This window comes from Perca flavescens, chromosome 2 (genome assembly GCF_004354835.1).
Source record: "Perca flavescens isolate YP-PL-M2 chromosome 2, PFLA_1.0, whole genome shotgun sequence".
Lineage (NCBI taxonomy): Eukaryota > Metazoa > Chordata > Actinopteri > Perciformes > Percidae > Perca > Perca flavescens.
The window spans coordinates 20387211-20400646 of record NC_041332.1 but is presented as its reverse complement, the minus strand read 5'-3'; the positions used below and the strand labels follow the sequence as shown (position 1 = coordinate 20400646).

The 13436-nt window shown below is 38.8% G+C and overlaps 2 protein-coding genes across 2 annotated transcripts in view; both read right to left on the bottom strand.

Annotated features, from left to right (window-relative positions):
* septin9b (septin 9b) overlaps positions 1-3019 on the bottom strand; it is a 76189-nt gene extending 73170 nt beyond the window's left edge. The window contains exon 1 of the mRNA XM_028593083.1: positions 2735-3019. Coding sequence (XP_028448884.1) covers positions 2735-2756 — 22 coding nt within the window. The 5' untranslated portion in view covers positions 2757-3019. The remainder of the gene's footprint in view (positions 1-2734) is intronic.
* Positions 3020-5083: 2064 nt separating this feature from the next.
* LOC114572338 (uncharacterized) lies at positions 5084-13436 on the bottom strand. Its single transcript, XM_028603934.1, has 5 exons — positions 13273-13436; positions 12093-12289; positions 11529-11873; positions 10448-10593; positions 5084-6606 (listed from the first exon to the last, which is right to left on the bottom strand). The coding sequence occupies exons 2-5, from the start codon at positions 12142-12144 to the stop codon at positions 6478-6480; spliced, it is 672 nt and encodes a 223-aa protein (XP_028459735.1). The 5' UTR covers positions 12145-12289; positions 13273-13436; the 3' UTR covers positions 5084-6477.

The following is a 13436-nucleotide window of genomic DNA, read 5'->3' as shown; positions in this document are numbered from 1 at the left end:
AATCCACACAACAAGCCCCCAGCAAATGTTCACCACAAAGGAGTCTATTGAAGCTGAGGACGAGCCTGTTTTGAAAAATGACCCAACCATGAGAATATATAGCACAGCTGACTGGGATCTCTCATGCGTAGGAAGATAGAAAGAAAAAAGGGGGGAGGAACAGTGCATTTACTCCACTGAGACTCCTTGTTCATTTCAGGGTCACATTACTTGAAACTACAGAACAACGTGGGTACATCCAGTTCATTAAGCCCAACAAGCTCCAGGTCTCACTGGACTTTCTTAAATGGGAGCCAACATATTTGTGTTTGTGATCTGAGGGATGACACAATGCTCCCACTCGGGGAGAAAAATTAAACATGAGTGACTGGAGAAAACATGGATCTACAGTAATGAACTCTTCCCAAAAAGCATGTGGATTATTTTCTTTACAACATAGTTTTGATGTTGTATTAGTGGTTTTTGGACATTTATATGTAGTTTTTGGACATTGTTATTGAGGTAAAAAACTATACATAGGAGGACATGTTTACAACAACATAAGCTGATAGAGATCTGATATAAAAGGGTTTTTTGGTCTGTACTGACCATTTTGACAGATGAGAGCTGCTCTCGGTTACACATCTGCACAACTTCAAACATCTGCTTTCTCCAGCATTATCACACTTTGAGACAGCCCACTCAAACGAGATCTTTTGCTTGAAATAATTTGACAGATACAGTATGTAGAAAAGACTAAAAAGACTCCCAATTAAAATTAAATTAAAATCTTCGCCATCATACCGCTAATTGGGTTCTCTCTCAGTCCAGACATGAAATCCTCCAGCCTGACAGATAATTTGACACTTTACGGTCAAAGATGGTGCATGGAGAAACTGCTGGAGCTACTACAAGCTTTGTGCTGAGTGAGGGTGCCCGGTCTTATGGATTGTCTTTGCTTGGAGACAGTTCAGACTACCAGTCACCCTAATGAGCAAAGTATGTATGACCTCAGGGTGCAAATACAGTCGATAATTAGCTTGTCCAAGCCTGCTGCATGGATTATTACATCTGGACTTCCTTTGTATTCTGGTAAATGTGTGAAAAAGCAACGTAAATACAACCTAAAAACTGTTCTCACACACTTGAAGTGACAATGCCACCGTTGTTGCCTTCTCTGCAGTCCGACCACCTTCTGAACTAGCAATCTGCCACTGGATGAAGTCAACAGCAGATAGTTTGAGGGTGTTTGTATAGTACTGCCGTTTCAGTGCAGGTGCAGCAGTGAGGACCTCCAGAGATAGAAACTGACAGATAGTGATAAGACTCCTTAAAAAGGCCAGTCTTCAAGTCTACGTATGACCTTTCCCACATTTCTATTCCCCGAAAGGTCAAGCACTAATTGCTTACGGCTCCAGACGGTTGCTGTGTTTGTGATAGTTGCTTTGCACATGGTTAATACTTTAATAAATCAGATTTTTGGGAGGAACTCAAGTGTGCACCATGTATAATGTAACAGCACATACAGATAATTAAAAATAGAGACTTGAGATTTGGACTTAAGTAAGACTTTAAGTCACAAAAATGAGAATTTCAGACGTGATGGCTGTAAAACTTAATTTACTTGTAACTTAATAACACTAAAGGTCTCAAGTTTTGACATGGTAAAAGACATCGTCATGTATGCATTAGCAACTGACTTGGACATATCTCCAGACGACTTTAAAAGAGATGTGGATATGAGCTTTTTTTTGTGGTCTTATTTTAGTCTTTATGGCACAAATAAAGATGACAAGGTTTTCTTCAAATTCGGTGTTACAATGTTTCTTTTTCAACACAAGCCTCCACAGCATTAGCTTGTGCCACATTTCTGAGTCTGTTTAATCTAGAGTGCTATATTTTTCTCCCTAGAGCCCATCCTGTGTTCCCAAATGTTTATAGAGGGGGAACGCACAGATGGGGCCTGAGCTAAGCCAGAGATGTGTGGTATAGTACACACACACACACACACACACACACACACACACACACACACACACACACACACAACTATATTATGTCAAACATGTACAATGCAGAAGCAGGCATGAGCAGGCATAGCAGGCAAAGCCATGTACACTGACATCATAAGCAAGCAAAAGTCCAAAATGTTTGTTAAAGCCAAACACACACACACGCGCGCAACACTATGAAGAGAGTGCAGCCTGAAGGGGCCAGTGCATCCATACAGAAGGTCAGGCTGAGAAGGACAGATGATAACGCACATCAGACTTAATGGCCAGGGGACCCCGAGGTTCTCCCCTGGGTGCTGCACACTCAGCCTACAAAGAAACTTGCTCAAAACAACAGAGGGCCAAGAGTGACAGAGTTTGGCAAGTTCGGTAAGTGATAAAGACAACTTAAGAAAAACAGAAATAAAGTTTAAAGAGAACATTCAGCAATACTATTTTTTTTTTACACAGTCTTCTAATGGGTAACAAATATTGTGCGACAAAACTTCATCAGAAATGTATCCAAACTAAAGCCTACATTGATTTAATAAATAGTATGCTATACTCATACATATTGTGTGCGGTATTGCAAAAGTATTTTATAAATCATACTTAAGCATGTAAATGAATAGTCACGTTCTTTAAAGCCTACATAATTCCTACTTGTAATTTTTTTTCAGTTTAAATCTGATCAAATTAGTCTAAATGATGCAATATAATATTACCATATAAAGTGCATTTTAGCATTTTTGAATCATCTGTACCTGAATTGGGAGTCTTCTTCATGCTGTAGGTTGCTGCTGCTCTGCTTTTCTCAGTTGTCAGTCAAATCAGTGCTTTGGTCCTGGAGGAAACCTGGCTCTGTTCGTCTCGCGTCCAAAAGAAAACTGTAGTCGACTTTGTTTTCTCAGTTTCCCCGCACTTGTTCGTGTGCGGCTCGCTCCCAATGCGTGATGACACCGTGACTGCAGGCAGCGCAGATGCAAAAAATGCCGTGTGATCCGCGGAGCTCGATGACGTGCACTTTAGTTGAGAGTCTCGAGACCGCACAACCATGGTAACATAAATGTGAGCTCATGGGGGGAGGGGGGGCGGAGGGGGGCATGTTGGAGGGGCTGAGTTCCACTGACGCGCTCTCGCGCACAGATCCCAATTGGAGATAACTTGGTATTTATCCAGTGTATAGGGCTACATAATCACTATTCAAAATAATGATTATTCTCTCGCAGCAATAAATGAGTGCTGCCTTGGAATACCATTTATTGGATGGACCGGCCGTCACCCGTTCTCTCCGAAGCTCAATTATGTGTGTGTGTGTGTGTGTGTGTGTGTGTGTGTGTGTGTGTGTGTGTGTGTGTGTGTGTGTGTGTGTGTGTTTGTGCGTGTGCTGCATGGATAGCAACTTCTCGATAACAATTAGTTGTTCAATTTATGTATAATATGAGCATGGGAAAAAAAGTGAGTTAGTGACTTCACTTGATTGATTGATTGATTGATTGAGGGGGAGAATACTTAAGCACCGGAGAACGATGTTCTCTTATGCTGTGGAAACTTTATCACCACTTTGAGAGGCCTACACTCCCAAGCAGACTCCTCTTCTGCTCAGATACGGATACTGATTCTCTCTGTGGTTGACAGATGCACTGAGTAAGCATACTGCAGCGCTGCTTAACAACGTTTACTTTGTTGCTTATTAAAAATGTGCACAACTGTGATTGAATGGAATTCTAATCAGTGGCACGTTTGTATGCGTTGCAGCAATAGTGGAAGAAGTAGTCTTTACTTTAGTAAAAGTACTAATACTCTATTACAAGTAATATTCCTGCATTGATAATGTCACTTAAGTAAGTATCATCAGGTACATTTACTTAAAAGTAAAAGTAGGCTATTCAATGCAGAAAATGCCTCACATTTTAGAAACTGGAAACGACCAAAACAGTTCTGTCAATCAAGAGTGTTTAATCAGCTAATCATAATAATAATAATTAATAATTTATACTCTTTATTGATCCCCAATAGGGAAATTACAAATTACACTCTGTTGTTATTACACACTATCCACAGGCCTGAAATACACTAACATGATGATGCCTAAGTCCTATACATGCACTAATGGAGAGATGTCAGAGTGAGTGGGCTGTGACTGCTGAACAGGATAATCCTTTTAGCTGGATTTATAGGCCTGTATATTGTTGGATAGTTTAATTTATGATAAAACATTGTATTTTATAAACTGCATGTGTTTTGTGTGCAAAAATCTTACTAAGAAGTACAATATTTCTCTCTGAAATGGCATGAAAAGAAAATACTCAAGTAAAGTACAAGTACCGAAAATTTGTACTTAAGTACAGTACTTGCGTTAGCAGTAAAAATACTTGTACCAATGCTGCCCTCTTCTGGTTAAAAGTGAGACTGGCAATTATACTTCAATGGCTTTCACTCTGAAGAAGGAAATGAAAAAACATGGATTTTGTACGACAGAAATATTAGGATCTTAGGCTATCATTCAGACAATCTCACTTGTTAGGACAGTTAGGAAGTGACCCGGTCAGCCCTGCCAGTGAGCCAGCATGCATATTAGCATTAGCAGCCACCTGCTGCATCTAAATGGACATGACACTAAACGTTTCTGCTATATTACACTGGACAGACACATATCTGCTCCTCACACATTCTTATTCAATTTAACATTTTGAAAAATCTTACTGTGTTCATATTATATATTGATAGGCCAACAGTGCTCATTTGAATACATATATATCATGCTCACAATAATAATTTTCATAATTATGATTATATAATTAGAATATAGTTTCTTGTATACAAGAACCATTCACAAGTCAAATGGGGATGTGTGTTGCAACAGGACATAATAGAAAATGCAAAAAACAATAGAAACGGCAAAGCTAAAAATAGAAATGGGCAGAGACCGAGTGGCAGAGAGAAAAAAAACAACTGAGACACACATTATGACACAGTAAATAAAGTAGCCTTTTGTTACAGGTGTAACGACTCAAAAGGATGCAAAATAGTTTAAAATAATCTTATGGGCTACCAGTCAATAACAAGAGAGCATCCACATCAGGGCACACAGCATCAATGGACTGAATAAATGGTTTTAAAACTTATTTTATTTTATTTGCATAACCTGACATGTGGTCCAGAGTTAGTTTGACTCTTGCTGCCACCTCCTTGTATGTCAGCTCTTCAATTACAAAAAGACAAAAAAGGAATTTAAGGGGTCATTTTTTTTAATACTCCAGACATGTACATGTTAAAAATGACCATTTCAGGAAGCGTATCAATTCAAAAGAGGGTCATCTAGTCATCAAATAAAAATCAATGAATCAAGACAAAGGAGGCAGTTGTAAAAAACAGAGAAGTAACAACAAGCAGAGGATAGACAGCAGACAGCTTCTGGAGAACACAGACCAAATAGAAAAAAGTCTGCAAATAGGTGGTTTTGAACTGCGGTAAAGGTGTCACAGCTGTAACCATCTTTCAGTATGTATTCCTCTAAAGACCAACACTCTCACCAAATCCCACCATGTTGTCAAAAGTTGAAGGTATAAATACCACAGAATAGGCCTAAATGTCACGTGAAGTACATTAGATGAATTTACAGCACAAATGTTGCATTATATACAGTACAGTATATGCCTTATATGCAGAAGAAAAAACTATAAAAGCAAAAACACTGAACCAGAAACAAGAATTATCACAATAAAATAAAACATGAATTGCCTTACTAATAGCTTTTAATTTACGGTAACAATTATCATCACCACCTTTTTCACCATCATCATTCTCGTTTTTATGTTTTCCATTTAACATAATCATGCCTAATTAACTCCATTATGAATATATGGTTACATTAGATTTGTATTAATATAAATATTGTGTGAAAACTTAGACATGCAAACCACCCACACATTTACACCTACCCCCTCCTGTTAAGTATGTGGTTTGTACTTCCTCACAGCTGTCATAAACAACCTTCAAAAATATAGCCACATATTGTGTCTTATGGTAAATCTAATCAAATCAATAATCTGACTGATCAGACCGGTGCGATTTCAGCCTCCTGCACCAGTGTTGCATCTCTTACTTGCTCATCATATAGCCTAGTTTTAGCTCTCGGTTTTGTTTCTCGCATACATTTTGTTTGTATTTTTTATAGAGCATAAGCCCCTGCAAGCCCACGCAATTTCCAGTAATGCCTCGCGTGTGTCGTAGTTATGTATGGATTAATTATGTGAGTTAATAAACCATTTTAATACGATATGAGACATGAAGAACATTATTTAAGCATGTATTATATTACTTTTGATCAATCAGTCAAATATAGAGATTTAATACTCCATGTTTAGCTATTAAACATGTATTTTACATTTTGTCTGATGTGTTGATTAAAATCACAAACAGTCAAACACGTAAACCAACCCTCAAGAAGAAGACGGCCACCAAGAAAAATCATTTTTGATGCCAAGCAATACCAAGCACAATCCTACGGGTTTGGCGGCGACTGCTGCTTTTGAGCACGGAGAAAGCCGTTCATAACTTCATACACATAATCACTGGAGACTTGCGAAACACTTCTTGTTCTTGTTCTTCTTCTGCTAGTCCATCGTTTCACCTGTTGGTAGTGAAATATCGCTGTATCAGATTTCAGAAAATTATAGTTTTTACATTTCAGAGACCAAATTAAGAGAAATTGAAGATTGAATATTTGGGCAAATGTTAACAGTAGAAGAAATTGTAAGATTTTTATTTTTTTTATTGGGGGATCCCATATCTATAATCAGTTAAAAAGGAACCAACTCAAGCACTCTGGCTCTATAACTTCCTTTTTGAAAAACAATGTCCATAAACCAGTGAAAAATCATCAGTACGGTGTATTAATGTATTAAAGGAAACTTCTCTTACCAAGAGAAATAATATGTACAATATCTTGAGACGGTGGAAGAAATGTGAACAGAACAGGAAGTTTAACACTAGAACTGCCATGACGGTCATTTACACCGTTTTGGATTTTATAAATGTAATAACTTTGCTGAATAAAAAAATTCAATCCTGCTGGTACCTGACTTTTCTAAAAGTTTCTGTATTGTCATTTTAAAAGGTTTTTAAAATAAATTACACAAAGGCAAAGAAAATATGATCAATTTAACCTATTTTGGCCATACACAGTCATATTAACTGCAAGGGTTTTTGCGGCCTTCTTTAAGTAATTTTTCACGCGGATGAAGATGCATCTTGGTTGCTTAGTAAGTATCATTGTCTCTGTTAGAGAAACGTCACTAGCGTCACCTAGCCTATTTGTATTTACCGGTAGCCTATTTGATTGCAGTAGCCTACACTGCTTTTTATTTCAGTAGCCTATTTAGAAAGGAGTTTGTAGGAAACATGTCCGTTTGTAGGAAACAATGAATGAGCGAATGAAGAGGAATAAGAGTGTTGAAAGGGCCTTGGAGATGCTTCAGAACATGGAAGGGCTGATTCTGATGTTGGGGCTCTATCGGAGTCGGAGGAAGAAAGTGACAGCGATCATTCCTGGGTGAATGATAGGTCCAACGCTTCATCCTCATCACAGAGTGAGTCCGTAGGCCAACAGCGGAAAAAGAGGCGACGACTTTTACCTAAGGCTTCGGATCCAAATGCTACAGTTACGGTTGATGGGCCCTTTGACGGCGTTGAGCCGATCACGGCTGATATTCATGGAGAGCAGGTCAAGGTCACGGCTGATATTCATGGAGAGCAGGTCAAGGTCACGGCTAATGTTCCCGGTGACATCCGCTGCATAGCTATTCAGGTCATATTTGCAATTGTAGGTTATCATTGTTATTATTATCCTCATTAGTCTATTTGAGTTATTTTTGTTTTAGGCCTTCCCGAACCAGTACCCTTTGAGCCAACTGAATACAGCCTGCCTGAGTCATCACGGCCGGAGGCGGCTGTGGAAAAGGGGAAGGATGGTACGGCGTGGACGGTGCTTCAGCCGACTGAACATCAAGGGAGGAAGCAGAGCCAAAACGTCCTGACAGAAGCATGCGCACGCAAAGCGCAACATTGAAGATGTGCTCACAGCCTTTGTGTGTCCATCTGATAATGGCATGCTCATCAGGGACTGTACTGTGGCTGAGGCCCATTGGCACCGTGGTGACAGCTCCTGGGACCGGACAGTGGCTGAACTAAAAGCATTTATAGCCCTGCTGTTTATCCGCGGGGCAAAGGGTGCAAAAAACATTGATTTGGACAGTCTGTGGTCAGAAAAATGGGGCTTCCCCCTTTTCACAGAAACAGATTTAGAGAGGTCATGAAATTCCTGCGGTTCGATAAGAAAGAAACCAGACGCATTCATCTGCAGGATGACATGTTTGCCATGGTGTCGGCAACTTGGAACAAGTTTGTGCAGAACAGCATAGCTTGTTATAAGCCTGGTGCCGACAATTAATGAGCAGCTGTTCCCTTGCAAATTTATTCAGTACATGGGGAACAAGCCTGATAAATTCGGCATCAAATTTTGGCTGGCTGCAGATGTGCAGTCCAAATACATGCTGAACAGGGCTCCGTATCTAGGTAAATAGGAGACGCGGAGCAGAGGTCAGCTCGTGGGAGAGAGTGTGGTGCTAAAACTGGCGGAGCCATTTCAGGGGAAGGGAGGAAACATTACAACTGATAGGCCAAAAAGACCAGCTTGGTTGGCACCCTGGGCAAAGCCAAACGTGAGTTTCCTCCATCTGTGTAAAAGAGCAGGCAGAGCTGTTCAGCACAAAGGTGCTGAAATGTGCTAATGTGACAATGACCGTTTACCAGGGAAAGCCGAGAAAAGAAATGTGTGCATTCTGAGCTCAGTGCACACAAGTGTGGAGATAACAGATGGGCCAAAGGCAAAGCCTGAGTCGGTGACTTATTATAATAACACCAAATATGGCGTAGGTGTGTTGGATCAGATGGCGAAGGCGTAATTTGTGAAAGGCGGTACACGAAGATGGCCAGTGGCTGTATTTTATAACATCCTCGACCTGGCTGGAATAAACACCTAAACAAAGGAATGCACCAGCAGCAAGATATCAAGAAGGTGGTTTTTGCTGCAGTTGGCAGAGGAGCTGAGAGCTGAGTTTATGGAGGGGAAAAGGGTAGCAACGCTTAGTCCCGGTCAGCAGCGGCAGCTACCACCGCAGCAGGCACAAAAGTCAAGCAGTGCCAGGTGAGAAGGAGCTGCAATCAGAACAAGACAAAAAAACCTGCAGCACATGCCGCAAACCCGTCTGTGGCAATTGTGTCAAAAGAAGAGATGTCACCTGTGTTGACTGCGTTTAAAAAGCCAAATATACACACGTGAATTTGTAAGTAATTGTTTCATGGTTCGTCCTTGGCTCCTTTTGTTATCAGCTCGGTTCCAGCTTTTTCGATAAGCTTATTTTCTGTGTAAAAAAATGTAAATGATAGCGTTTACCATGATTTGATTGATAAATGTGTGATAACTAACTAAAAATGTTTGAATTAAACTTTCGTTTAAAAAAATATATATACATCCTAACACAATAAATGCTAAATTGGTATTTATCCTATTTAATTATAAAGTTTAGAATCTTACGGTCAAAATGACCGCTTACAGCAATTCTAAATTCTAGAAGCTGCAGCCACATCCTGCAGGCAGAGTAGTCAGTGGTTTTTCTTTGTATTCAGCATGTGAACTGAAGATCTTAGAGATAACCCTCTTGTTGACATTAGTTAGGTAGTTAAATGTAGTAAGTAAGTAAGTAAATAAAGTTTATTTGTATTGCACCTTTCACTGATAAAAATCGCAAAGTGCTTCACAATAAAATGTAATACAATACCACACATTAAAATACAAGAACATGTTAATACAAATAGAAAACAAAACAAACAACTATAAAAAAAAAACTTGACTAACTAAAAGCCTGCTTGAATAGCAGAGTCTTCAATTGCTTTTTAAAAGATTCAACAGAATTCACACAACGTAGAGAGGGAGGCAAGTCATTCCACAGCCTAGGAGCTTGCTTGGAATGATCGATCCCCTTTAGTTTTAAAATGAGCGCGGGGAACCACTAATAACCTCAGACTACGGGTGGGAGTATGAAGCTGTATCAAGTCAGAGATGTAGAGAGGAACGTGAATTCTGAATTCTATACTGGACTGGTAACCAGTGAAGTGCCGCTAAAACAGGTGTGATGTGTGCTTTTTTGTTAATGTGAGTAAAAGCCTTGCAGCAGAGTTCTGAACAGCCTGGAGATGGTTAAGCTCCTTCTTACTCAAATGGGTAAAAAGACTGTTACAGTCTAAGCGAGAGGAAATGAAAGCATGAATAATCATCTCCAACTCACCCTTTGACACTAGTGTTCTTAATAATATAGTGTAGAGTGAATGGTATATGCCCAACACAGTAAGTAACCACCAGCTACTCAAATATTTTAGTTCAGGTATAGCTGTGTGTAGAGATCTGAACTCACCCTCGGGACTATCAGCAGGATCAACATCACAATTACTAGGGTGCTGACGGTGCAGGCGGCGATAATGATTAGGACCAGAGGTAGACTTTTCTCATTGACAGGGACACGAGACACTTCTGCTGCTGCTGTGGAACATGGTACCACTCCTGTTTAAATGATGAACAGGCAAACATGGGTTACACCCCATAAAATGTCCTCATGCAAATGTTCCTGTAGCATTCCATATAGTGATAGCATTTGTATCACAGCTTTAACGATACATATTTTTTACATTTACATTATATAAAAATGACAATGAGTTTTCCATAGACATGAGGGAGAATGACCTCTTATACTAAAAGAAGGTAGATAAGACAAGCACATAAAAAATGGCTTTAAAATAACTAAGACATTGTCCACCAGTGGTGGAGAATTCGGAAGTATTCAGTATTCAGATCCTTTACTTAATGAAAGTAGTAATAACATTAAATAATAAAACTATATTACACTTACAATTTGAATATATTACTGAAGTTAAAGTACATGTGTTATAAGAAAAATTTAGCAACATGAATAATATAATGGTTTTTCATTTGCTATTGCTATTTGGATCTAGTATGTAAGAATATCCCCTGGAGTCTTATTAAGCACAAAACATAGGTAATGTCACCATGTGGGATACCTTAATAAAACTTGCAAGCCGATTTTGTCGCATATTCACTTTTAGAAGCTCACAAGAAAGAGGAATAGAAAACATTTAAAGAAAGGAAACACAAACAGTGGGGTCAACGAAACAAAAATGTTAACCACTTTTGTATACTTTTGAATATCTTTATAAATGTATCATAGTTTAGAAACTCACCATATTGTATGTAAAATCTAAATTGAGTCACAAGTAACTGGTAACTATAGCCATCAAACTTAGTGAAGTAAAAAGTACATTTCCTTATGACGTATTTCCCTATGAAATGTACTAGAAGTATACAGTAGAATGAAATGGCTAACTGAAAAAGGTACCTACTGTATATGTACGTACAGTACTTGGGTTACTACCCTTAAGAAAAAACCTTGTGTAGTTTTGGAGAAGAAAAAGTATACGCACCGCTTATGAAAAGTGTGTAGGTGCTGCATGGGACATGAATATTTTTGATGTAGACACAACTGTAGAAACCAGAGTCGTTCACGGTCAGGTTGCTGATGGTGATGTTGTGGTTCAACAGTGATCCTTTTGTCTCAATCCTGCCTGTGTATCCAATTCGCGGGGTTATTTTGTCAGTTGCTCCTGGATAGGGGTGATAGTAAAGCACCTCTTTCTGCTGCTTATGATCTTGATCTCGACTGTGATACAGATACATCCCATCATACCCTTCAATGCTGCTGGGACATCCAGCGGAGGAACACTTTAAGGTGACGTTCTTGCCAGCCTCTTGCCACACTGCATTGTTCTCTGTCATAATAGAGACAAACTGTGTGATTAGACAGTTTAAAAACATACGACAAACCATCTACACAGCATTTCCTCAAAGCAGCAACTGAAACCTTTTTGCATAGTTTAAAAAAAAAAAATCCTCTTAGCTTGTCTAGTGAACATTGTTGCAGGCAGACTTCAACAACAACAACAAAATGTAAAAATGTTTGAAGATTAAAGAAAAGAAAATGGTCATACCTGCATTGGCAAAAACACAGAGCAACAGTGTGGACCAACAGAGGTGCTTCATTCTGCCGCACTGATTGTATACTGTCTTTGTCTCTCACATATATACACCCCACAGACAGTACGCAAATAGGGCTTCCTCTACTGTTGTTTGATGATGTGCAACCTGATTTGATCCTTAGACCGTGATATGTAGCTTGGCTGCAATGCTGTAATGTTGAAAACAAGAAGGTAAAGGTACAGCTAAGGTTCTTGTTTAGCTGAAAAATGTGTCAGGTTTTAAAATGACCTCACTATCCAATTATTATTTTTATTTTTAATTTTAATCAATTTATTTTAATTATTACATACATAACTGTAAAGGGAAATAGGAATTGCTGTGGCTATTGCTAGTCTCACTAACCAATAGAATTAACCCTTGTGTTGTCTTCCCGTCAACTGGTAAGCAACTTTTAGTTTTTCTTGGTCGAGATTTGAAGTTTTTCAAAGTTTTTTTTGTCACTTTTGCCGTTTGTCTCTGTGCTTTTTTGACGTTTTTTCTTCTTTTTGTGCGCCACGTTTTTGAAGCTTTTTTCAAAAAATTGCATGTCATATAAACATATTAAAATGTCTATTGTAAAAGAAGGCCTACTATTCTATATAAGCTAATAGTCTATTAGATGATGTTTAAAAAATGATTCCGTATTGGCCGATGCTTTTTAGCATTTCAAAAAAAGGTGACGTAACATGAATTATAAATATAATATATAAAAAAGAATAAAAGCAAGATACACTTTTAATGTTGTAATTAAAGTTTTTGAAGTTAAGACATTTGTATAATTGAAATTAACTGTGTAAGGATCTGTAGGGTATGTTTGGACACTGACATGAGAACCACCGGTCAGTGCCATTTTCTTTATGAAAAACTATGTCCTCAATAGTTGAGTGTTTCAAGCATAACCAAGTGAATAATTGGTATACAAGAAAACTTCTCATACCAACTGAAATGATATGCATCTTCGGAAAGTAGAAGAAATGAAAACAGGTTAGCTAAGTTTAAAGAAGCTGCAACCACATCCTGCAGACAGAGCAGACAGTGGTTTTTCTTTGTATGTTCTCAGCACGTGAACTGAAGACCTCAAAGAGATCACACTCTTGTTGACAGCAAATAGGTTTTTTGGTAGGATGCAGCGTGATAGACTGATTAGCCTACCTTGTAATATTGCCCATCTTGCATTTGTGTTGTGGGCTTTTGCTTTTGTGTTGTCCGTTTATGGGCTTGGGTTTCGAATTTGCAAAGCAGTAGCAGAGAATGTCTAATAAGGGGAGAACTTCCACTCTCGGGAAAATTCCGGGTTGGTACAATGGGGCTAATAG